We start from the raw sequence: 27,896 nt of genomic DNA, 5'->3' as shown, positions 1-27,896 counted from the left end.
AAAGCAGTAAATCTGAACAACAAGGAAACTTAACAAAGAACAGCAGAGAAAATTAATATGGAAAAAGAGGAAAATGAAGATTTATTTCAAAAACACCAAAATAGATATGACAAAGAATTTGAGGAGAATAATAGAGAAAGGATCACAAAAGATATGGAGCAATGTAGAAGTTGAATGCTGACGTTGACTGGATACAATATGAGAATGAAAGAATGAAGATGAAGAAAAGGAACGGTAGGTAATAAGAACAGAAGGGCTAAGACATGCTCTTAGAAAGTCTCACAAAAGGAAATCCCCAGACATGAACCAGATGTGTGTTGAATAACGTACCAAACACGGAAACACACAAACACTCACACACATACACACACACATAGACATACATAAACAAAATGTGACATTGTCGTTGAATACAGAAACACACACAGTGACAGACAAATGCACGATCATACACTGACAGACACATACACACTCACACACAAAATGTGATGTTGCCATCATCATCAAAGTATAAAATGTTCTGCACTATATTTGACTATAGGAAGATTATCTATATAAAAAGTTTGAGAATGCATTGAGAATAGACAGAGAGACAAAGAATTTTATATATATAGATTAAGCACATGTATTAAATGTTAATTTAAGGGTTAACACATGTAACTGTAAATACCTTGCAACCTTGCAACTGCTGCAATAATTATTAACAGTTGGCTTTCAATAAACTCTTAGCATTTATAAGACTTCAGTGGTGATTAGATTGTATTTCTGAGTCAGTGTGCTTAGTCATAAAGCAAATAACCAAGTTCTTCTTTCACTTTCAGTTTTATTGTTTCAGTTTTAGTGTGAGTTCTGCATTACTGCTAACAGTATGTCATTCAAGAAAAGCTTCAAAGTTCTTCAGAAGAACAAGGAGAAATGGAGGAGAAATTTGGTGCAGTTCCAGTCCCATTCATCTAGAGGTCATGTGCCTATAGAAGAAGTCTCGCTGGCCAGCAAAAGCCAAATGCCACTCAAGGAGCAGATTGTTGGTCAATACCAGTTTCTTGGGAAATCAGTTAAAGGCAGAAATGAGAAAGTGGCAGAATTATCAAGAGAGGTGACACTACTGTGGAGAGATAAACTGAATTTTCCAATGATTTCTGAGCATGCAATACAGTCCAAGCTCGAGATTGTGCTTCATTTGTATGACAATTGCACCAAGAAAATTTGAACCATTGGAAGAACTGTTCACTATCACCAAAGTCCACAATGAATGGTTCAATGCTGATGACAAAGAGCTGTATTCCATCTATCTCCAAAGTAAGGTCAAAGTGGGCTATTCAACAGGCAAAGCTGCAAACAAACATATTGTCCATCCTTCCAAGAGAAGATGCTCTGATGCTGAAGCCTCCCATTTTTTATCAAACCCAACTAACCTGGATACTGACAGTGACTCTCAAGTAGAAGAGATTGAAAAGTACAACTATGGTGAAGATGACAGAGTTGATAAAAATAATAGTGATAGTGATGGCACTTATTCCTCCACAAGAGAGCACAACAAATCTGCAATTGGTATGAGACTTGTAACTGGAACAAACATCTATACAAAGCTGCAAACAGTTGTAAGCGGAGAGCACTGATATCCCTGCTCCTGGTCAGCAAGGCATTTACAAGGCACTCTATAAGAAAGCTGGTGAAATGAAGAAACAATTGATCGATACACTACACAATCAAGAATGGAGCCTGCATTTCGATGGTAAACATATTGACAGAAATTAATATCAAGCAGTTGTCGTTAAGAATGAAATAAGTGAAATCAAGCTGGCTGCTCTGAAGCTGTGTGATGGCAAGGCTGAGACCATTGCAGAAGGAGTGAAAAGCATCTTGGACAAATTTCACTTGTGGGGTGCAATTTCAATGATTATTGCTGATACAACGCATGTGAATACAGGACAAAAGAGTGGGATAGTGATTAAACTGTAGAGAATGTTCTTGAGTAAAGGCTATGACAAGTCACAATTTGTGAGCTGCCAACACCATGTCTTGGACAGAATCTTGCATGCTGTTATGAATGACGAGCTTGAAGGCGCAAGCAATTCACCGAGCATCAAATATTTTTTTGTCAAAGAACTCATGACAAGTTATAAAGAACTCCAAGGCTCCTTCCAGAATAGAACTCATGTCATTGAAGACCAAGCTGGCTGGAGAGATGATATAAAGTTTCTGTTCCACTTAACCCGTGCCTTCAGGTTCTTCCATGAAAACAGATACCTACCTTTCATCAAGTTTCAGAAAATTCCAAACATCAGTAATGCCAGATGGAATTTGTGAGCAATCTTAGCCCTTCTTGCATTTAACCTCATGCCACATATAAGAGAAAAATTGCAGATGGTCTGCCAGTTCATCTCACATGACTGGGAGGACTATTGGTTCAGTGACCAAACATAATGATAATAATGTTCGTCCTTCGGGTTCGAAAATGACCACTGACATTATCTGGTGTAACTGCCACTATGAGACTGGAGGTGGCTGGTGAGGCCAATCCGGGCAAGGAAGCCCCTCCCACAGGTGGGGCAGAAGTGGGTAGGGGCCGTGCTACTGGTGCAGGTGGCTCTGGCTTTCCGCATCTGGCATTTCTGCTCTGCTGACCGAATCCGTCCCTCCTCAGCTGTCCCTGCTCCTGTGGTGATTGCGCTGCGCCAGGATGAGCGATCGGCAGCAAGTGTCTCCCAAGTCTCTGTGCCGATGGAGAAGTCTTTGAGAGAGACCTTGAGACTGTCCTTATAGAGCTGAACATTATGCAGAGCTATTGCAAGCCTTACTACCCTACAAGACTGTTTTGAAATGCTTTAAAAAAATCACTGGAAACAAGAGCCATCAAAAGAAGACATCAGCAGAAGTAATCAATGCTGTGAGTGAGCAATTAAGGTCATGCAAGAACTACATGCTACATGCAAGAACAAAGCCAACCTGCCATTGCATTTCATTCTCTCCAATGACTTGCCACAACTTGACTATTGACTAATTTGACTTTATACGAGTTACTTTCTTTTTATTGTTCTGGAATGCAGAATACAGCTCTTTTAAAAGTTATGGATTTAATGTTTTGGATCTTTTTCCCTTTTGTTTATTATTCAACCAGGGTTCTAGTTTTTGGAAATCCACCCAGATGCAACCAAGTATAAAAATTTCAAAGTTAGTCATGGGTGAATTTTTTGACCAAATACAAAAAAAAAACATTGATTTTCAATGTTTTCTAGCAATAGCTCATCAGAATATGACACAGGACTATGGAGTTGCAAAACAGTTATATCCCTAATACACACACACACACACACAACAGGCTTCGTTCAGTTTTCCTCTCTACCAAATACACTCACAAGGCTTTGGTTGGCCCAGAGCTATAGTAGGCAACACATATAGCACTAATATAAGATACTTTGTAACCAGGGAATGAAAACAGCACTACTAGAGTAGATTGGGTGTAGTTTATAGTATTTGTTCAAAGTGTAAGCCCATTAGTATTTTTTTTTTATATATATTAATTATTAATCATCCCTCTTAATGGTTTCTATTAAAAGACAAAATAGAGGAAGTTATTTAAAGAAATGAGGAAAATTGCAGGATATGTAAATAAAGTGATTATTTTTGTGCTGAAGTGAAAACAGACTGGTATGCTTAATAAGTTCTGAATCTCTCTTCACATTTAAGGAAATTAGCAGTATGCTTCATTACACTACTAAAGATTCTTAAGCATTTAAGCTAACTAATATCTCCTTTGATGAGTTTCAAGGAATTATTAGTTAGCTTAAAATTGAAAAGGTAAAAAAACAAATTGGAAGCTTGAGGCGTTTTTCGGTTTTTTTTTCTAAAGTAGAAAGATTCCAAAGAAATTGAGTATGAAAGCTATTGTTAAAAAATCCTCGTCACCATCATCATCTTGATGTCCAGTTTTCTATGCTTGCATGTGTCAGATAGAGTTAACTGAAACAGATTTTCAACAGCTGGATGCCTTTCCTGCTGCCAACTCTCACCTGTTTTCCAAGCAAAGTAATATTTCCCCTTGGCCAGACATATCCTTCCAAAATATTGGAAATGAATGATACTGCTTATGTGACAGTGATACTTATTTACAACTATCATGTGAGGTCAATACAAGGGGACATAATCACATACACACAGACACTTACACACTCATATATATGAAATAAAAGGTCCTTCCCATAGGCTCATAAGGCCAATTTCCCAGATTCTGTGGCACATATATTCCCTCCATCCTTGGAGGGGCCACCAGTCCATCACAGGATTACTTATTTTTAACAGCTGAGTTGATGGAAGCAACATAAAATGAAGTGTTTTGCTCAAGAACACATTGCTTGGTCCAGGAATTGAAACCATAATCCTACAATCATGAGTGCAACACCCAGACCATTAAGCCACATGCCTCCACACACACACACACACACACACACACACAAATATCCCCTCTATACACCCAGGTTTTCACTACTCACTGCATTCCCCTCCCCCACTCTCTACTCACATTTCTTTGGCAATGTCCACCCACTTACATTATTATCTCCATACCTCAAGAGTATGACCTGGCACTTGTCACCACCTCTCTCTCTCTCTTCTTTTACTCAACCATCCCATTTATATTTTGATCCCTGTCCCTTCTAAGTATGCCCACTACTCTCCGCTGTTCTCTTGCACTCTTACTCTCTTTCTCTCTTTCTCTCACTCTCTCTCCTTCTCCTGGGTAACTATATATCTCCTTTACAGCAACACACCAATTTCTGTCTTCATTCTTAATCTCTCTCTCTCCTCTCTCTCTCTCCCCTCTCTCTCTCCCCTCTCTCTCTCCCCTCTCTCTCTCTCCCCTCTCTCTCTCTCCCCTCTCTCTCTCCATTCACTCTCTTCCCTCTTTCTCCCCTCTCTCTGACTGGGTAAACATGTACGTCTTCTACAGCAAGACACCTGTTTCTGTCTCTCTGTCTCATAAGTCTCTGTCTCTGTCTCATCATCTGACACAAGTTCACCTTTTCCAATGCCCCTCCCATCTCAAAGGATCTTTGTCTTGCAAGTTACTTGGTGACCCTGCCAGTGCTGATGCCAAGTAAAAAGCATCCAGTCCACATTGTAAAGTGGTTGGCATTTGGAAGGGCATCCAGCTGTAAAAACCTTGCCTAAACTGACCTTGCCTGTGCTTGTGCCACACAGAAAGCATTCATCCTGTATGTATGTATGTATGTATGTATGTATGCATGCATGCATATATGCATGCATGTATGTATGTATGCATGCATGCATGTATGTATGTATGCATGCATGCATATATGCATGCATGTATGTATGTATGCATGCATGCATATATGCATGTATGTATGTATGTATGTATGTATGTATGTATGTATGTGTGTGTGTGTGTGTGTATGCATGCATGCATGCATTTCTGTGTCACTGCAAGTTATCAACAACAAGTATCCATTTGCAACCCTTGAATTTATCACCCCTGACCTATCCTACAGACCCCCAAACAAAAGTACCTGCCCTCCAAGGTGGACCAATCCCTTGCCCTTCCCACCCTAACTATATTACTTATTAAGTTCAATTGTTGTATGTGGTATTGGTACAGTCTATAATATTACTGAAGGAATGTTAGGAATCGAAAGAATGAAACCTGCCATTACAGGAAATGATATTTATGAAGAAATAAATATAATTTCCTGTAATGGCAGCTTTCATAGTTTATGAAAGGAATAAAGCCAATAATAAAGTTGTTGTTGTTGGCATTATCTCAATAGATGTGGTTGTTGTTATTGTTGTTGTTGTAACTGTACAGAATAGTTTTGATGTAAATTTGATGAGATTGGAAAATTTTGGAGAGAACTTGGCTATGAAAACTTAAATTTGGTTAAATTTGGTGGAACAATTTGTGTCCTATTTGAAATATGGTTCTACCATAAAACTACTCCTCTACCAGAAGCAATAATAAGTTCAATCTCACCTTAAAAAAAGTAACAATAAATAAGTTCTGCAATGTTGGGTCTGAAACAGATATTTTTTTTCTTGAATTAAAATCAGAATTAGCTTCTCTAAATTTCGTAATGAATTAAATAATTTTTCAAAAGCATTTATGAACTAAACTAATAAAATTTGAAAATGTTATGAATTTATTTATTTCAAGCAAAAATTTACTTAAATCCTAGTATGTTGTAGGGAAGCTCACTGGCTAAGTAAACAGAAGTTGCTTCAATATTTTTACAAACTCAGAGGTAAAACTATGTCTTTCTGGAAATAAATAGCAAAGTGAAACAAAAATAATTGGATTGATGGATCTTTTACTTTTCATGGATATCTTTTATCTTTTACATCTTTTAGTCATTGGACTGTGGCACTGTCTTGAAGGGTTTAATCGAACAAGTCAACTCCAGTAATTTTTTTTTTTAAGGTTAGTATTCTATCAGTTTTTTTGTTTTTGTTTTGCTGAACTGCTAGGTTACAGGGACATAAACAAACCAGCATTGGATGTAAAGCAGTGGAGGGAAAAGTTCAAACACAAAAACATAGACACACACAAATATATACAACAAGCTTCCATACAGTTTCCAGCTAACAAATCCACTCACCAGGTACTGGTCAACCCAAGGTTGAACCTGAAACTATGTGGTTGCAATTGGAGCTTCTTATCCACCTAGTTATGCCTGTGCCAACAAGCCTTGACAATCCATTTTAATTAACTTATCTTTTAATTAGACTGCAGCCATGCTGGGGCACTACCTTGAATTTTTCGTCGAATGAATTGACCCCAGAACTTATTTTTTTTAAGCCTGGTACTTATTGTATCAGTTTCTTTTGCCAAACTGCTAAATTAAGGGGATGTAAACACATGAACGCTGGTTGTGAAGTGACTGGTGAAGGGGACAAACACACACATATACATATGTGTGCATTTGATGCTAATTGTTTTGTTATACGGCGCCAGGTTTTACAATCCTGTAAATAATAATAATGGTATCTATATAAGCCTAGAGCTTATAGCGATCACCGTGCAATGATTAAGGAAAGCAGTCTAATAATGGGGCATATAAGACCTCAGCAGAAAAAAGTAGGCTTTCCTATCTGCATGGAACACAAACCTACATCCCTTTGTTCACATGACTAAATGTGTTACCATTACACAGTGAATTAGCCTCCCTGTTTCTGTCAAATTTAAGAACTATATTAGTTTGTAGTTGTTTTTGGAAACAAACTTTCTATATGCTTTCAGTGCAAATGGTTTTGTTATACGGCACCAAGTTTTACAATCCTGTAAATAATAATAATGGTATCTATATAAGCCTAAAGCTTATAGCAATCACTGTGCAATGACTAAGGAAAATAATCTAATAATGGGGCCTATAAGCCCTTGACAGAAAAAAAGTACCTTTTATAATTTCTGTCTACCAAATCCACTCACAAGGCTTTGGTCAGCCCAAGGTGCCACACAGCAGGACTGAGCCCAGAACCATGTGATTGAGAAGCAAGCTTCTTACCCCACAGCCACCTTCATTTATAATAGCAAAGATAACAGCAATTAATTCAATTAATTCCTGTATTGTATATTGAATCAAACTTCAGGTCAGGGAGAATCAACTCATGACTGGTAATATGTTTTATTCCTCACATTAACCAATCACAAGAAACATGAATGCATTACTTTTGCTGTTGGGTTAAATGATTCAAAAAATAAAAGAAGCCAACTGCAGATTTTAATACTTCAAAGCTAAAGAAGAGGATTTTAACCTTTTCTCAAGAATCCATTTAATATTCATTTGTGGGCAGGGGAAAAAAATGACATGAAACGAACTGCAAATGGAAACAATCTAACATTAAATTAATGAACTTCTGTAACATGAATAAAAATTCATCTTATAGATGAATTTTTATTGAAGTTTTATTCCTGAAAAATTCTATCACTAAAACAATATCTTTCACTAGAAAACATGCTGCTACATTTAGCAGAAATTCCTATCTTAAAAGGAAAGTCATTAAATCTAGAATAAGATTAACTTTGACAAGCCATTATCTTGAAGAGGATTTGCAAGTTACAGAGAGAGCTATGATATCTCAGTCTTGGAAATATTGATAGATTTTTTTCAAAAGTTTTGCATGACAAAAAAATGATTTCTTTTTGTTTTATATTGTGTGTGTGAGTGCGTGCATGTGTGTGTGTGTACACTTTATCTGTTATCTTTAATTTGTTTCAGTCATTAGACTGTGGCCAGGCCATACTGGGATACTACCTTGAAGAATTTTAGTCAAACGAATTGAACCCCTGTACTTACTTTTATTTAACACACAGCATGTATATATATACGTGTGTGTGTGTGTGTGTGTGTGTGTGTGTGCGTGCGCGCACGTGCGTGTGTGTATGATGTTTGAATGGAGACGTGTAGATTTGTGCTGCATCCAAGAAGCAAGGTGGAGAGTAAGTTCTGCTAGGTTCTTCACAGGCAATGAACATAGATATAAGATTTTCTGGGCAGGGAACACTGATGGGATTGAGGGCATGGGTATACTTCTTGCAGAGAAATAGGTTGATAAGGCAATCGAGGTAGTCAGAGTCTGTGATAGAATACTTAAGATAAGATTAGTGCTTCAACATGTGTTAGCAACCATTATCTCGGCCTATGCCCCTCAGCCAGGGCTACCTGATGAACAGAAAGGCTGATTTTATGACACCCTCTTGCAGACTACCTCGTCAATGAATGACAGGGACCTTCCCTTTGTGGCTGGCGACTTTAATGGGCATGTTGGACAATATGCAGGGAGCGTCCATGGCATACATGGAGGCAATGGTTTTGGTTCCCACAATAAAGAAGGAACCAGGCTGCTGGAGTTCTGCAATGCAAATGATCTTGTGGTTTGTAATATTGACTTCAGGAAACCTGCCAGTCACCTATTCACCTACCGATCTGGTAGACACACAAGTCAAATTAATTACATCCTCGCTAGAAAATGGGGAAGATGGCTACTTATAAATGCCAAAACCTTCCCAGGTGAAGAATGCACCCCACAACATAGATTAGTACAGAAGAAGAAGAGCATGGAGAAGAAGGGTCTGGAAGCTTAAGGATCCTGCGAATGGGCAGAGATTTAGAGACATATTACTTGAAGCTTTTGATGAAATAGAGGGGGATATAACATCACATGATGTGGAAGACAACTGGAGGTTTCTATGGGACAACCTGTTGAGGGCTATTGACCAGATCAGTGGATGGTGTAAAGTCTCCTTTCGACCCAAGGTAGTGTGGTGGTGGAACAATGTAGTTGACAGGGCCATTAGGGAAAAGAAACAGGCATGGAAGGACTGGAAGAACAGTGGTAGCAGGGAATTGTATCAGCTTGCCAGAAGGGAAGCTAGGATATAGGTTTACTTAGCCAGAGTGGAAGCAGATAAGAAAAAACTTTGCCAATATTCTGCGTCGTGGGGACCAAAGAAACTCCATAGGATGTACCCAGTGTAAGCTAAGGACACATAAGAGGTGCAGCAATATCAAAAGGAAGGCTAATTGGGAAAATAGTTTTTGTGCATGGCAAATGCTCAGGGGCTATAAACACTGAAAATGTGCAGAAAACAGCTTCCGTCACATTCCAGGGGGAAAAAACTACAAGTAGTTGATAGCTTCCATCACCTAGGTGACCTAGTCAGTAGCGGGGGTGGATGCTCTGAGAGTGTAGCTGCTACAATAAAAATAGCGTGGGCAAAGTTCAGAGAGCTCCTACCTCTGCTGGTGAGAAAGGGCCTCTTACTCAGAGTAAAAGGTAGACTGTATGATGCATGTGTGCGAACAGCCATGCTACATGGCAGTAAAACATGCACTGTAACTGCTGAGGACATGCGTAAGTTTGCAAGGAATGAAGCTAATATGCTCTGCTGGATGTATAATGTCAGTGATCACACACGACAGAATGTAAGCGGCCTAAGAGAAAAGTTGGACATTAGAAGCATCACATATGGTACATGACTGCGCTGGTATAGTCATGAGTTGCATATGGATGAGGACAGCTGTGTGAAAAAGTGTCACACCCTAGCAGTAGAGGAAACTTATGGAAGAGGTAGACCCAGGAAGACCTTGGATAAAATGGAGAAGCTCGACCTTTGAACGTTGGGCCACAATCATTGGACAAAATCTGCGCTTGCAAAGACCTGTTGAGCAAGTGAAGTTAGTGTTGTGGCCAAGCACCATTCAAGCGTGGTCGATGCCAGTGTCACCTAACTGGTCCTGTGCCAGTGGCATGTAAAAAGCACCATTCAAGCATGATCGTTGCCAGTGCCACCTGACTGGCTCCCATGCCAATGGCACATAAAATGCACCATCTGAGTGTGGTCGATACCAGTGCTGGCTGACTGGTCCTGTGCCAATGGCACGTAAAAAGCACCATTAATGTGTGGTCAATGCCAGTTCCACCTGACTGGCACTCATGCCAGTGGCACATAAAAAGCACTCACTTCACTCTTGGAGTGATTGGCGTTAGGAAGGGCATCCAGCTGTAGAAACTTTGCCAGATTGGATTGGAGCCTGATGCAGCCATCTGGCTTGCCAGCCCTCAGTCAAACCATCCAACCCATGCCAGCATGGAAAGCAAGCATTAAATGACTAATATACGTGTGTGTGTGTGTGTGTGTGTGTAGACAGACACAGACAGATAAATAGACAGATAGAAAGGCAGGCAGATTGGAAGAAGATACATGTACAACTTTCAGCAATGTTTATAGGTGGAAAATATCCATATCATCACAAAAATCAAAAATCTCCAGCTATATGAACAAAGTCCTTTGATATATTTGTTCTGCATTGGCTTACATGCACTTCCTTGTCCTTCATGTAGTGAAACAACGATATACCCATTCAAAGCATAACCAAACAATGTTATTGTTTTCCTAATTGAGATGTTAATAAAATTTTTCAGATGTGTGATAATAATTTTGATTCTGAAACACATGATTTCATGGTCAGTCCCACTGCTTGGCACCTTGGCTAAGTGTCTTCTGCTTTAGCCTTGAGCCAACCAAAGCCTTGGGAATAGATTTGGTAGGTGGAAAATAAAAGAAAATCATTATGTAATATATGTGTGTATGCACACATGGGTGCGTGTGTGGGGGGGGGGGTTGCATGCATGTCTTACCACCACTTGACTAGTAGTGTTGTTTTCCTTTACATACCCATAACTTAGCAGCTCAGCAAAAAGGGACCAAAGGAATAAATACCAGGTTTATAAAAAAAAAAGTACTGGATTGAACTGTTTGACTAAACCCTTCAATGCAGTGCCCCAGCATGGCCACAGTCCAATGACTGAAACAAATAAAAGATAAAAGAACCATTCTTTGCATTGATCATTCAATTTCCTTTGAAAGATCAATCCAATTGATCAGATCATTTTATGGCCAATGTTCTTAACAAAATGCTTTAAATCACTTCAGTCTAACTCCTCTTCAAAAATAGCAGAAAATCAAAAATGCAGGATTGACATTTTAAAATCTAATATTGTCTTCTATTTTTATTGGATTCACAGAATCAGTAGAACATTAGACAAAATATCTTGCAGTATTCAGTCATGTCACATTGCATTCTCAATATTCTCACTCAATTCTAATCCTGCTGAGATTTGACTTTGCATTCAATTCTTTCGTGTTAGATAATAAAATAAGTCAAAACCAGCCAAGTATTTGCATCAATATAATCAGCCGATTGTCTCTCCTTTTTCTAAAACTATGTGGACTTGATATTGTATTAGAAATCTTTTGACAGACCAACAAGAACAGAGAATATTTTTAATATCCTGTGAGATAAAAATTCAGGTGATTTTTAAAAGATTGGCTTTTGCATTGGTTTTAGTCATTTTTCTGATTCTTGAAACACGATATGAAGAGGGAAGATCAGGAAAATATGAAGAATGCAAATATTTCACCAGAATTTTCTTCAGTTCATTTTTCAAAAATAGCTTTAATTAACTAATGAGATATATTGTGATGGTAGAATGCAATTTCTTTTTAGTTAACCAAATGTAGATCAGATAGTCTAATTGTTGACAGAAAAACTAGTTATGCTTTTTATTCATTTGTTATTTTTTTAAAGTTTCTCTTTGCAGTCTTAATCATTGAACTGCAGCCATGCTGGAGCACTATAACCAACTTTATGATTATATTGACTCCAGCACCAAGAATGAAAGGCAAATTGACCAAAAGAAAGGAACATAACTCCCAGGGAACTAAATAATGTAGCGTATCTTTTCAATGCACTGCCTGTATATATAGTGTTGATACACACACGTCCAAAGGGTTTCCATACAGTTTCCATCTACCAAATTCTTTGATTGGTTCCAAAACAATTTTAAAAGACTGGCACCTCTCAGGCTATTCACCCATAATGCATGCAATACTCTGCTTTCATATATAGTAGATAACCTACTCACCTTAAGTTAATAAATGATTAATAGAGGATGACTTAATCCTTGATACCAACCGGTCTCTGACCTCTAACCATTGAACGCTTGTAGTTCGGTGTTAACAATAAAAAATTAAACAAGCCTTGTGAGTGGATTTGGTAGACAGAAATTGAAAGAAGCCTGTCGTGTATATATATATATATATATAATATATATATTATATATATATATATATATATTATATATATATATAATATATATATATACAGCATGTTTTTGTGTTTGGCCTCATGCCAAGGACAACTGATGTTGATTTGTTGACATCCCTGTAACTTAGCAGTCTGACAAAAAAGACTCATGTAACAAGTATAAGACTATATAAATAATAAGCATTGGGGTCAATTTCTTCGACTAAACCTTTCAAGCTGAGTTTAAAGTGACAGTGTTTAATATACCAACAGATTAGATATAATAACAGTTATTTTATTATTTAAAATTTACTAAAATCATGTGGAGTATTATTGTTAGAAATACATTCACAAATAAATAGGCTAATTCTTTAATGCTATTCTCCCTAAGGGAAGATATTTATTCTCTTGACATGTCAACAAAGAAAGGTTCTAGGAAGTCAGTCGACTTGCTAGAAATGGCAGCCAAATTTCCTACAAATTACACCATATCATATTTACAGAAATTAAGAAAATATTGATAAATAGAGTCCTAGGAATATTATATGGGAAAGAAAAAATAATAAAAATCAGATGTTCTGGACTGAAGCATTTTTGAGAATACTGTATTTTCCAGCATACAAGTTACTTTTATCAGACCAGGTCTTGCAAAGTTACTTCGTGACTCTGCTAGTGTTGGTGTCACTTAAAAAACATCCAGCCCACACTGTAAAGTGGTTGGCATTTGAAAGGGCATCCAGCCGTAAAAGTATGGTGTAGTCTTCTGCCTGGCCAGCTCCTGTCAAACAAACCATGCCAACATGGAAGAAGGACATTAACACTTTTGTTACTGTATTTATTTTGAGATGCTCTGTGTTTCTTTCAATTGATTTTAAATATAACAAAGAATTTAGTAAAATAACTTAGTTATCATAAAGCTAGTGTTAGGAACATAAATTGTGACTAAGGTTTGGTGGAAAACTTCAATTCAAAACTTATGGAACAAGACATTTGTACTATAGAGTCAGAGCTGGTTTCAGCCGGGTTGGTAACATAAGGGTTAAATGATGATGATGATGAATTTGCAGCCAAAAGAGTAGGTTTACTTATACACCAAGACAACTGTAAAGGATTAAAATTTCAAAATGAAAAGCAACAGGATTTGGAAAGATGGTAATGAAGTTTCAATGTTTGAACTATTTGTTTATGCCATATACTATGCCAGAAAAATCATATTTTGTCAGTCTGATGGACTGAATTGGCGCTAAACAACAACTCCAACTACTTTCATGAAGGTCAGATAACAGTAGGTCATTAGGAAAAACAACCCAGCATCTAATAAAAAATGAATATGAAGTAATTTTTTTGTATTTTGCTAAACCCCATGGTGGCAAACTGCCAGAATCATTAGCACACCTGGCAAAATGCTTTAACCCTTTTGTTACTGTATTTATTTTGAGATGCTCTGTGTTTTTTCAAATATTTAAAATATAACAAAGAATTTAGTAAAATAACTTAGTTATCATTCAGCTAGTGTTAGGAACATAAATTGTGACTAAGGCTTGGTGGAAGATTTTAATTCAAAACTTATGAAAACAAGACATTTTACCACAGAGCCAGAGCCGGTTTTAGCCAGATTAGTAACAAAAGGGTTAATGGCATTTTGCCTGTTTGTACATTTTGAGTTCAAATTCCACTGAGATCCACTTTGTCTTTTACTCTTTTAGGGGTTGATAAAATAAGTACCAGTTGAAATTGCTGGCCTTATGCCAAAATTTGAAACCAATATTTTACAAAACCCCCATTATCACTATTTCTTTCCAAAACAACTTTTAAACTCACAAAGCATTCATAAGCATTATATGAGATATGTTAATATAAGATACAAAGCAAAAGAGTGAATTAACACAGGTGTTGATATCCATAAATTAATGAAAACATAACAGAAAGAAAAAAAAAATCATCATTGATCTCTGCAATAAATATTAATTTCAAAATATACGGACACATTTAAACTTTTGCCATCAGGAAAAATGATAACTAATGGCTGAAATGGATTGAAAATAATAATCTCAGTGATATAAACAGGTTGAAAATGACATTATCAAAGACATAAACAGATTGATTATCACATTATCAATAGTATAAACAGAGAAAAATCACATTAATTATGCAATCATCTGACAGATTTGAAACACTAAAAAAAAAAATCTGTCAGATTTATCGTTTGTATAAAAATACATCTATACAAGTTTATTTTGCATGTGTTCTCTCTCACACATGCTTTTTTTTGCACTCCTCTCACTATCTATCTTTTCTATCTATCTCTTTCTCACACACACATCACATCCTATAAATGCATGCACACACATAAACACGCATGCACAACACATGCACACATACATACACACATGCATTCATATATACATAAATGTATGTATACATACATGCACACACACACACATACACAAACACATGCACAATATAAGCACACATACATACACACATGCATTCATATATACATACATGTATGTATAGACACATGCACACACACACATACACACACACACACACACTAGGGTGCAGACTCCTTGGAAACTATTGTTGCAGATGTTTCTTTGCAGCAAACAATCAAATTTATTTATCATAGAGACAAATTCTTTTGTAAGCAGAACGTGTTTAGTTTTTTAGTTCTCATGTATAAAATTTGTAATAAATTTCAAATCAATTACATTGCTAAAACTACATTTCTAAAGTTTAAGCTTTTTCTTCTCTAAAACTAATCAATAGCTGACATTCCACCAAATTTAAGAACAACTCACATTAGATGCACTTTGTTTTCTCACTGTTTCTTTCATAGTAACTCTGATACAATGGTTCTCAACCATTTTTGCCAATAGTCCCCTTTGATTCCTATCTTGCTCAACTGGACCCCCATAGCCATTCAAGATCATCATCATCATCGTCGTTTAACGTCCACTTTCCATGCTAGCATGGGTTGGACGATTTGACTAAGGTCTGGCAAACCAGATGGCTGCACCAGACTCCAATCTGATCTGGCAGAGTTTCTACAGCTGGATGCCCTTCCTAACGCCAACCACTCCGAGAGTGTAGTGGGTGCTTTTACGTACCACCGGCATGAGGGCCAGTCAGGTGGTACTGGCAATGGCCGCGCTCAAATGGTGCTTTTTATGTACCACCTGCACAGTAGGTGCAGGTGGTACATAAAGATATATGCAAAGATATATATAAAAAAAAACTTATTGTATTTTTATAATTAAATATTATAAGGAATTGTAAAAAAAATTTTTAATGTTTTGTTTATGGAAGAATTATAAGCAAAGACATCTACAACTATCTGGTCACTGCATGTGCCACCCTGAATTGGAAGTATTTAAATTAGTCATGTGGAACCCACATGATCGCAGACACTGGTCTAGAATGTATCTAGGACCTTGAGGCAGTGATGTCAAACCAAGAAGTGTGTCTGGTGGACTTTGTTGCTGCAGTTCAGGATGGAATCTGGCCATAATAAATAATCAGCAGTTTATTATACCTGAACTTTAACAGCAAAAATTTATATGGACCCCCAAAAGGCCATATGGACTTCCAGTTGAGAACCACAGCTCTAATGGTTTCTGTTCCTCTGAACTAACAAGTTATCTACATGATGCACTTCTTTCATCAAGCTTACTTAGAGAATCCACCTCTTTTACACAAATCACTAATACTGTGTCTTCTCGATACCCTGTACTAAACACTTTTCCCAACCAATCCTACCCAGAACTGCAGCCATTTGGAAGTGCCTTCTCATCCACAGAAATTTAGCCAATTCAGCATCACTAATCTGGCAAGAGGAGCATGGAGTTGCAAGAATCACAGATGCTTCTTCTGCCTCCACTTGATAAAACAAGAATTAAAACAGTAACTTAGCTACGTCATTAGCATTCAAATAGAGTTTTTGGTTTGTTTGTTGCTTTTTTCATTTTCTTTTAAAGCACTTTAGCATTCTGTTCACTAGGAAGGAAGGAATACTGGATTTAAAACTATTTCTGGAAACAAGCAACTTAATGAAAACATATCATTTCAACTGACAATCTTTTAGCTTAAATCTCAAAAATCCAAAACTTGTCAAAATGGAGAATTATTTTTCAAGTGAGAAGAACACCACAAATAGAACTTTCCTGACAGTTCTCAGAAACTCTTTAAAAAAAATTAGGTGCAGACATGGTTGTGTGGTCAAGCATTTGCTTTGCAACTACATGGTTTTGGATTCAGTCCCACTGCATGGCACCTTAGGCAAGTGTCTTCTACTATAGTGCCAGATCAACCAATGCCTTGTGAGTGAATTTGACAGATGTAAACTCTGTGTGTGTGAGAGAGTCTTTGAGTTTGTTTGTTTTTTTTTACACACAACCCTGCACTAGAAAATTGGTGTCAGTTTGTTTACATCCTCAAGACTAAGTTTGGGTAAAGAGACCAATAGAATAAATACCAGATTTAAAATAAGTATTGGGATGGCCCTGAAGGCCAGTATAAGATTTTTGGGGGACCACGCAACAAAATACTAAATTGGAGATCCATAAGAGTATTTTAAGGGACTCTGAAAATATTTTGCTTTAGATGTATGTATAGGTATGCACAAGGGGATAAAAGAAAATACAGGAGGATCAGTTAATTATTATTTTATTCAACATATTCCCCTCTCAGATTCACACATTTATTGCAGCAGTTCTTCAGTTTTTCTAAACCCTGTAAAAGAACTTGGAAGGTTGAGCCTCTAACCAGGCCTTTCACAATGCCCTTTAAAGCCAGGAGCTTTTTAGCACCTCTTCATACTGCCAGAAACAACTAGGCTTCTTTCTCCAACATTTGACATAGTTCAACCTACAGAAGTTAATGTGTGAAAAACAAAATAGGAATTTTGATAGAAGTTTCAAAAGACTAGTTTTTAAACATGGAATGGCTATGCTATGGAGGGGCCCACCAGAATAAAATAGTAATCAAAGGGGCCCATAGATAAAAACAAATGGTTGAGAACCCCTGCAATAAAGTGAAAGTATAATAACCAATTTGTTTAACTGAAAAGTGATGCTCCCAAAATGAAACTTACATGTTGAAAACTGGACAAGTACAAAATTTATGTAAAACTTTTCATGATAACCACCACAGGGTGATTTGATGTGGTGGCTTGTATGCCTTATTGACCCTGTGTGCTATGCCTGCCTGCAGAGCACAAGCCCATGAGAGGGCTTCTCATGGCTGACAGATCAAAAGGTAGAGGTCAGACTAATATGGACCACCTCATCCCTGTGGTAAAAATGGTTTTAAGTAGAGCTAACACCCTTACCTAGAAAAACGCAAAGTTACAGAAGCACTAACGGCAATTCAAAATCAACAGGATCTGGGAGAGGAAAGCTTCCTTTGGAGAAATATATGGCATGGTGCAGCGACATCTGAAAAGGAAAAAGTAGGGATCCAACTGGAGAGATGCAGAAAAAACAGCCTAGAGTCAAGAATGGTAGAGAAAATTCATCAACGGCCAGTGCTCCAGGGCTTTAGTAATTAAATAACTTTTCATAACATATGCATCAGGGAACCTGTGGAAGAGGTAGTCCCAGGAAGACATAGGATGAAGTGGTGAAACATGATCTTTGACTGTTGGGCCTCACAGAGGCAATGACAAGCAACTAAGACCTTTTGGACATATGCTTGAGAAGACCCATCAAGCCAAATGAGATTGTAGTCATGGCCAGGGTGATATGTTGTGCTTGTGAAGACTTGTCAAACCAAGTGAAATCATAATTGTAGCTGATACTAGTGCCATCTGACTGGTACCCATGTTGGTGGCACATAAAAAGCACCATTCAAACCTCATGGAGGCAGTGACAGGTGACCAAGACCTTTGGCAATATACTGTGCTTGTGTAGACCTGTCAAACTAAGTGAGACCATAGTCATGGCTGATGCCAATGTCAGGTCATTGGTACACGTGCCAGTGGCACTTAAAAATAACCCACTACACTCTCGGAGTGGTTGGTGTTAGAAAGGACATCCAGCTGTAGAAACCATGCCAAACCAGATTGGAACCTGGTACAGCCCCTCCCCCAAACTCACCAGTTTTCAGTCAAACTGTCCAACCCATGCCAGGATGGAAAGCAGACATTAAATGATGATGATGATTATCATCATCATCATAGACTGTATAATGAAATGAAAATAAATAATGTATTTAGACTTGGATTTCATCCCCAAGCTGTGACATGACATATTATAGGTAAAACCATTCTAAAATCTGAAATCCGAAATACTTCCAGCTCCAAGTCTTTCCAATAAAGGATTACCAACTGTATTACAATTCTGTGGTTTACTTTCAAAAATTATTTGAAATCATATTACTTTATTTCAGGATGATCTTTTTTTTCTTTGCCAAATAAACACATGCACTATATATTAGTTCTTCAGAGTGAAGAATAAATATATAGAATAAATATATACAAAGAATAAATAAATATATAAATGAATAGATATATATTTGGTAAAAAAAAAATGACCATCCAAAAATATAACAATATTTGTTTCAACACATGATTTCACATCAAGAATCTTGCAAAATAAATACTTAAATGTATATGAAATCAATTACCAATCAATTAACAAAACCAATTTTTTCAATGAAATCATTTGAAACATACATACCTGGTTGCCAAATACTCCTATAGATGTTGCCGTTGACACTTCATTTGGCCCAAACCAAACAGCAGCCAACCGAGGTGGCACTTCAAGAACAAAAATTTGAGCAATGCCACAAATTGTCTGTGCAATCATCAACAACCAGAAGCGATCTGGTGATGCACTTATACACTTCAACCATGCTCCTACACAGTTCAGCAGTGTTCCACAGATGATTATCACTCGAAGACCCTTTCGATCCAGAAGCCATGACGCTGGAAAAATTAATGGAATATATGCAAGCATATAAACCATAGAAAGCCAGTCCACCGCCAATTCTCTCTGATATTCATCTGTTGGTAAACTGGCATTATAGTATGTCTCTATGATATTAGCAACGATATTTAAGTGAATCCATTGGTAAGCATTGCTCATTGAAAAAAAGCAGAAGAGAGTTAATACAATCCATCGTCGTTTAAAAACATTCAGTGGATGGACTTTTGAATCATCCAATTGGGATGTTTCATTTTTGTTGGTATCTGAATCGGGATTCAGTTTAGCCTCATCTCCCTCTTGATTTGCAGCCACAGCAGGTTTTGTTGATGTCTTACCTAAAATATCAAAAGGAAGAGAAAACATAAATTTTTTTTTAAAGCCCATAAAACACACACACATACGCACACACATAAATTACAGAATTATTAACAGCCTTGTCCTTTCAAAGCTCCAAGCATGGCTGTGTGGTTCAGAAGTTAAGTTTTGAAAGTACATGGTTTTCAGTTCAGTTCCATTCAGTGACACTTTAGGCAAGTATTTTCTCCTATAGCCACAGGCCAACCAATAACTTATGAATCAAATTGGTACAGAAACTGTACAAAGCCCCATGTATAACACACACACATGCATACATACACACACATGTATGTATGTATGTATGTATGCATGCATGCATGTATGCATGCATGCATGCATGTATGTATGTATGTCATTATTCAGTTTATTTCAAGATTTCTTGCCAATAAAGAACCAGTTTCTAATCTAGATCCAAGGTTCCTTCATTGGAATTTCAGCATCAACAACAGGGTACTTTTGTGTGTGTGTGTGTGTGTGTGTGTGTGTGTGTGTATGTATGTATGTATGTATGTATGTATGTATGTATGTATGTATGTATGCATGCATGCATGTATGCAGATGTGTATATTTTATGTATGTACTCTGATGCATATAGTTACATATCTAGACATGCTCATATATATTTAAATGATAAGCTTCTGGAAAGTTTTGCAGATTTTTACAGCTCCAGTGATGTATAGGATCTATAGTTTTTGAATTAGCTTTCTCCTTTCTGGTTCTGAGAAGCTTAATTTCTCATGGTTGGTAATTAGGCAGTGTGTTTACATATCCCAGGGCCCCAATAATTACAGGTATGTATGTGTGTATAAGTGCAGACATGGTTGTGTGGTGAAGAAGTTCATTTCTGATGTCTTACCAGGTTCAGTCCCACTGCGTGGAACCTTGGAGGGATGTATTGTACTATAGCCCAGGACAACCAAAGCCTTGTAATTGGATTTGGTTGATGGAAACTAAAAGAAATCTATTGACTAGATCTGTGTGTTGATGTGTGTGTAGTTGTGTGTGTAGTTGTGTGTGCATGAGTGTAGGAGTGAACTTGTATGTGTGTGTTTGCATTTTCTTGTCTTGATATCATGCAAGTGTTGTAAATGAGTGTTACTGTCATACAAGCAGTGTCGATTGTTTCCACCCTTCCATGAAATGAAAATATGACTGGTCATGGAGTGGGGGGATGATGGTGATTATGATTATGATGATCATGATGATGACAATGACAAGGATAACAGTGATATGTCAACAACTATGATGACGACGATCATAGTAGTGGTGGTGGTGGCAGTTATGGTGGTGGTGGTGGTGGTGGCAGTGGTGGTGGCGGTTGTGGTGGCAGTGGTGGTGGCAGCGGTAGCCGCAGTTATAGTGGTGGTGGCGGCGGCAGTGGTAGTGGAGGTGGTGGTGGTGGTTGAGGTAATGATGGTGATGACAATGATGAAGATTGCAGCAGGCGGATAATGGAAATATAGGATATGAATAAGAAAACCATAAATTCTGCAAGTATTAGCCAACATGTAATTACATCCAGCAAGCTTAGCGCTGTACCGAGTCGATAGACTTAACAGTAAGTAAAGTAACCAATGTTATTTATAAATAGTAAACAAAACCAGAAAGAGAAGTGGCACGTGGTTGAGAAACAAAACAACAAAAAAAATGAACATATGAAACAGCAGAATAGTAATAAGATAATGCTTTCTTTCAACTGTTTTGCATAGTAAAAAAAAAAACATAAATAATACAAAAAAAATTCCTCTATCAAAGGAAGTTGGATTACATTATATATTTTGTACTTTTAGCTCCTACCTTGCATGTACAACAATAACAAAAACAACAGCGATGATGATGATGATGATGATGATGATGATGATGATGATGATGATGACAAGAGCAACAAGAAATAAAAACAAAAAAAAACAAAATGTAAAAAATCATGACAATATTGATAATAAATTATTTAACCAATACTATTTGGGAGGCTGGATATCTCATTTTCTAATTCACTATATCTTTGTGGCTATTGTCAACATCATCATCATCACCATCATTATCATCATCGTCATCGTCGTTACTGCCACCACCATCATTGTTGTCGTCATTGTCATCATCACCACTGTCGCCGCCACCACCATTATCATAACTACTGCAATCATCATCACCACCACTGCCAACAACAACAACAACAACAACACCTACCACAATCATCATAACTATCATCATCATTCTTATTGTTCTTATTATTATTAACTACCACTGTTAAGTCAGTGAGCTGGCAGAACTGTTAGCGCGCTGGACGAAATGCTTAGCAGTATTTCATCTGCAGCTATGTCCTCAGTTCAAATTCTGCCAAAGTCGACTTTGCCTTTCATCTTTTCAGGATCGATTAAATAAGTACCAGTTACGCACTGGGGTCGATATAATCGACTTAATCTATTTGTCCTTGTTTGTCTTCTCTGTGTTTAGCCCCTTGTGGGTAGTAAAGAAATAGGTATTTTGCACGTCGCTACATACTGCCGAGGCCGACTTTGCCTTTCATCCTTTCAGGGGTCGACAAATTAAGTACCAGTTTAGTACTGGGGAGGTCGATGTAATCAACTTAACCCCTCCCCAAAAATTTCAGGCATTGTGTCTTTAGTAGAAAAGATTATCATCTACCACCACCAACACCCGCCTCCACCCCCCCCCCACCACCACTACTACAACTAGTTTCCATTTATTTCTTTTATTCCTCAGAGCTATATGATCATTATTCAAAGTATTGAAATTGAAATTCAACTGGTAGGAAGGAACAGGACACTTACTTTGATTATCACTACTCAAAAGCAGTAGTTACTGAATCTCAGAGTTTCAGAGCTTATGGTGTGTGGCAGATAGGGGTGGGTAGCAGGGGAAGAAATAGTTGTTTTGTGTTGGGGTTTTTTTTTTTTGATTTTTTTTTTGGTTATGGCAGAAAAGTAAAAGAGAGAAAGAGAGAACTAGAGAAGAAATATTAAAAAATAACACAAAGAAATAATAATAAAAAAAATAAACAAACATTAACATACATATATAAATAAATAAATAGATGCAATCATGTTTTCGTCCCTTAAAAAGAAAAAACAAAAACAAAAAGAACCAAAAGAGAGTATCTATCTATAAATTCATATCTCTCTGTTCTGTTCTATGAAGATAATAGCAAATGAAACGTCAACAACAAACAACAAGTGCAAGGAACAGGAAATATACATTGGCATGGTGATAAAGACATCAAAGACATCTCTGTTCCAATAGAGAAGAGATTTTCGATGAGTGAACCATATTCTAAATGGAAATGCAAATTACTCTATCAGATATCAAATCTGCCAGGAGATGCCGTTTGCATGACCAAGTTTTCCACGGAAGTTTTGGATTTCAAGAAAATGTTTCCAGTTGAAGTTGATCTGCCATCACTTCAACTTGAGCTCCAACATTCAGCATCAATTGGAGATGCGTAGGTGATGGCCACAACAACTCTCTTTTACTTGTTTCAGTCATTTGACTATGGCCATGCTGGAGCACCGCCTTTAGTCAAGCACATCGACCCCAGGACTTATTCTTTGTAAGCCTAGTACTTATTCTATCGGTCTCTTTTGCTGAACTGCTAAGTTATGGGGACGTAAACACACCTCCATCGGTTGTCAAGCGATCACATCTTAAGCTTGGTTGTAGTCTATCCAGGACCACATTATAACTATGTTATTGCCCTTTCCATTTTAAGATTGATAGATTGTGATTTTAGGGATGTTTGGCTGCTGTTTCTAACAGGTCTAGTGACCACATAGTGGCACCCTCATTGACTCACTTATTTGCAGTAAATGGATGATTTTAGAGATTTGGAATTCTCAATAAGGAATTTGTTTTACTTCCAAAAGAAATAAAACATCTTCAGTGGATTTCTATTCTTTTGCAAATTGAATTGAAATCACCACCACCCATCCACTAGCATCTTTCTCATCTCTTATCTCTTGCTCTATCTCTCTCTATCTCTCTCTCTCTCTCTCTCTATATATATATATATATATATATATATGTATGTCTTTTTCTAACCATCTTTGCTTTCACTTACACTTCAGAATATCTATCCCATGCTTTATCTCCCTCTTCCTCTCATTCTCTCTCTCCTCCCCCCCCTTCTCTAGACCTCTATCTTTCTATTTAACTACCCTACCTCTATCTCACTACCTCTAACTCTCTCTCCACACACACACACACACACAAAGATGAAGTAAAAGGTGGTAGTCTTAATTTATATAATCTGTTCGCCACTTCAAACAATCTGTGTGTGTGTGCGCACCTATATGTGCACTAAGTCCAACCACACACATACATAAACAGCCACACCCACAACCACACCCACACACATATGCACATACATGCGCTATTATCACACACACACACACACAAAGATGAAGTAAAAGGTGGTAGTCTTAATTTATATAATCTGTTCGCCACTTCAAACAATCTGTGTGTGTGTGCGCACCTATATGTGCACTAAGTCCAACCACACACATACATAAACAGCCACACCCACAACCACACCCACACACATATGCACATACATGCGCTATTATCACACACACACACACACACACAAACCTGCATGCACACACATACCCACACGTACACACACATACCTCCTTCTCTTGCACTCTCCTGTCTTAGAAAGAACTTTTTCTTCACCCATTCCCTTCCAGTCATTTCAATATGTGACCGCGTGTGTATCACTGGCAATTTTCATTCTCCATCTTCCCTTCTTTGGACTTTTTCTATATTTCTGATGAAGAGCTACACTTGAAATGTGAAATCCTCTTTCTTTTCTTTCCTTTCTTGAACATCCAATAACACAGTTCTTGTTCCACATCCTCGCATTGTTGTTTTTTCTTCCTTGTCCTTGTTTGGATTGACTATATATATATATATATATGCGAAGACATGTTGGGGCAAGCGAAATCGAAATCAAATTGAACCAGCCAGGATCCCTGGTCTGGTGGTACGTAAAAAGCACTATCCGACTCGTGGCCGATGCCAGCGCCGCCTCGACTGGCTTCCGTGCCGGTGGCATGTAAAATGCACCAATCCGACCGTGGCCGTTGCCAGCCTCGCCTGGCACCTGTGCAGGTGGCACATAAAAAGCACCCACTACACTCATGGAGTGGTTGGCGTTAGGAAGGGCATCCAGCTGTAGAAACATTGCCAGATAAGACTGGAGCCTGGTGCAGCCTTCTGGCTTCCCAGATCCCTGGTCGAACCGTCCAACCCATGCTAGCATGGAGAACGGACGTTAAGTGATGATGATGATGATGACGATATATATATATAATATTGGGTAAGATTAATTAATTTATAAATAATTAATAATTCTACCAAGTATACAAAATATTCTATAATTATATACATAATAATAATCAGGGGTCAGCTAATTGCTTCGCCACGTACCGAATTAGAAATAGACACTAATGTCTTTGCAACTACCATAAAGATCTCTGAGACAATGACACACATTTTTATGTAGGCAAAAAGAAAAATGATGAATCCACATGACTTTGATTAATCACAGACGCATTTGTGGCAAAGCAATTAGCTGACCCCTAATTATAATTATGTATATAATTAAATGTGACCGCGTGTGTACCGCTGGCGATTTTTTTTCCTCTGTCTTCCCTTCTCTGGATCTTTCCTTCTCCTATGTTTCCGACGAAGAGCTCTGCTTGAAACGTTAAACCCTCTTTCTTTCCTTCTTTGCTGAGCGTCCAATAATACTATATTTGTTCCACGTCCTCGTGTTGTTGTATTTTTTTGTGCTTTCTTGTTTGGATAAACTATATATATATATATATATATATATATATATATATATATGGCAAGTTTAGTCCTGTTCCATGACAGCTTTCGGGAACCTGTGATTCTTAGCAGCCTCTCGTCACTCGAGTTGCACTCCGCCGTCATGGAGTGGCCCGACTGACGTGCAGGGTACTGAGGCCCTTTTCCTTTTCTCTTCGTTCTTCGTATATATATATATATATATATGTATATCCATCTTTCTTTCTGTCTATCTATCTATCTATCTATTTACAATAGATTCATCTCATATTTAAAAAAAGAAAAAAATAGAGATGGTGTAACTGTTTGAACTAAAGTTGGTCAAGCTGAAGAACTTGTGACATTCTGACAAGTTGACATGCTGACAACAAATCACAACAGCAAAGAAGTATAAGATAAAGGCTAGGAATTTTCTTTCTTGACCATTTCGTGATGTGGCATTCATTTTGTTTATTCATATTTTGATGCTAGCATGGACATAAAGCTAGTTCTCTGAAATGGAACACTTTCCATGTATAAACATAACAAATGGTGGTGGTGGTGGTGGTGGTGGTCATGGTGGTTGGGAGCAATGGCAGCAGTGGCAGTACCTACAGCAGCAGCAGTAGTAGTAGTAGTAGTAGTAACTTAGTAACTTAACCTGCAAGCGAGCTCTAACAGAATAGCTCTATGATAAAAGGCATTCCATTTATGATCATCTCAATGATTTATTTATTGTAGACAATATAATGCATATATGACTGCATCATTCACATTCAGTTATATATATATCAAATTTGATGACTGACATCCATACTAGTGGAGCGCTAAGAGTACCATACGAGTGAGATCATTGCCAGAGCAACAAGCTGGCCTCCATGCCAATGGCACGTTAAAAATACCATTCTCGCGTGATCGTTACTTGTGTCGCCTTACTAGCACTTGTGCTGGTGGCATGTGAAAAAAACATTCAAGTGAGGTCATTGCCAATGCTGCTGGACTGGCTCCTGTGCAGGTGGCACGTAAAAAAACACCATTTGAGTGTGGCCTTTGCCAGTACTGCCTGACTGGCCCTCGTTCTGGTGGCACATAAAAGCACCCACTACACTCTCGGAGTTGTTGGCATTAGGAAAGGCATGCAGCTGTAGAAACTCTGCCAGATTAGATTGGAGTCTGGTGCAGCCATCTGGTTCGCCAGATCTCAGTCAAATCATCCAACCCATGCTAGCATGGAAAGGAAAGCGGACGTTAAACGATGATGATGATATAGGTGTGACAGTGTGGTAAGAAGTTTGCTTCTCAACCACATGGTTGCAACCCCCTTGGGGACAATCAATGTATAATATCTGTCAGGGTTGGAAAAGATATGGTAACTTCCACAAGAGCTGAAGGTAGAACACAAGTCACACGAGAAGCAGATTGAGCATTAAAAGCATCAAGTAATTTATGCAAAAGAGATTACATTAATGGGATGGATGTGTGATTAAAATGTGAGATGAATGCAGGTGTAATAAATGTTGCAGAACTGAGGAAGAAAAAGAGATGATAAGATTTCAGGATGAGATATGATCACAGATAAGATGACAAAGGATCATAACAAATGACAGGAAAGACGGATGTTCAAAACTAATGATTATCATTATCATCATCTTACAGCAATGAGAATGATGATGATAATGATGACAATTATAACTGGTGGGTGTTGTTTAACCCCAGGCCAACACTAATTGAACAGATCTAAGATCAAAAGTGTTCCAGTAAAGACCACGCTATGTTTAGGGGGAGATCTAGAACTAGAATAACTAATGTGTTTTTCCTAATTTGAGATGGTAGGGTATGATTTGAGGAAGAGTTTCTATTTCTAGCAGGTTTAGTGACCACATAGAGGCTCTCCTGTTGGTTCAATGCAGATGACTGATAAGGCGGTGAACTGGTAGAAATGTTAGCATGCCAGGCAAAATGCTTAGCAGTATTTTGTCTGTCTTTATGTTCTGAGTTCAAATTCCGTTGAGGTCGACTTTGCCTTTCATCCTTTTAGGGGTTGATAAATTAAATACCAGTTGTGTACTGGAGTCGATCTAATCGACTGGACCCCTCCCCAAAAATTTCGGACCTTGTGCCTAGAGCAGAAAAGAATGAAGATGACTGATAAGTCAAGACAGTTGAAATAACTTCATATTCTAACACATAAAGTTCGGAGAGCTTC

The 27,896-nt window shown here is 37.7% G+C and overlaps 1 protein-coding gene across 3 annotated transcripts in view; it reads right to left on the bottom strand.

The window, feature by feature from the left end:
* LOC115209143 (feline leukemia virus subgroup C receptor-related protein 2) overlaps positions 1 to 27,896 on the bottom strand; it is a 203,685-nt gene that overhangs the window by 124,657 nt on the left and 51,132 nt on the right. For all 3 annotated transcript variants that reach the window (XM_029777307.2, XM_036501205.1, XM_036501206.1), the window contains exon 2: positions 19,277 to 19,860. In XM_029777307.2, coding sequence (XP_029633167.1) covers positions 19,277 to 19,860 — 584 coding nt within the window. The remainder of the gene's footprint in view (positions 1 to 19,276; positions 19,861 to 27,896) is intronic.

The sequence above is a fragment of the Octopus sinensis genome, linkage group LG3 (assembly GCF_006345805.1).
Source record: "Octopus sinensis linkage group LG3, ASM634580v1, whole genome shotgun sequence".
In the NCBI taxonomy this organism is placed as follows: domain Eukaryota; kingdom Metazoa; phylum Mollusca; class Cephalopoda; order Octopoda; family Octopodidae; genus Octopus; species Octopus sinensis.
Note: the sequence above shows the minus strand (reverse complement) of the source record. Positions and strands in the feature narration are given on the sequence as shown.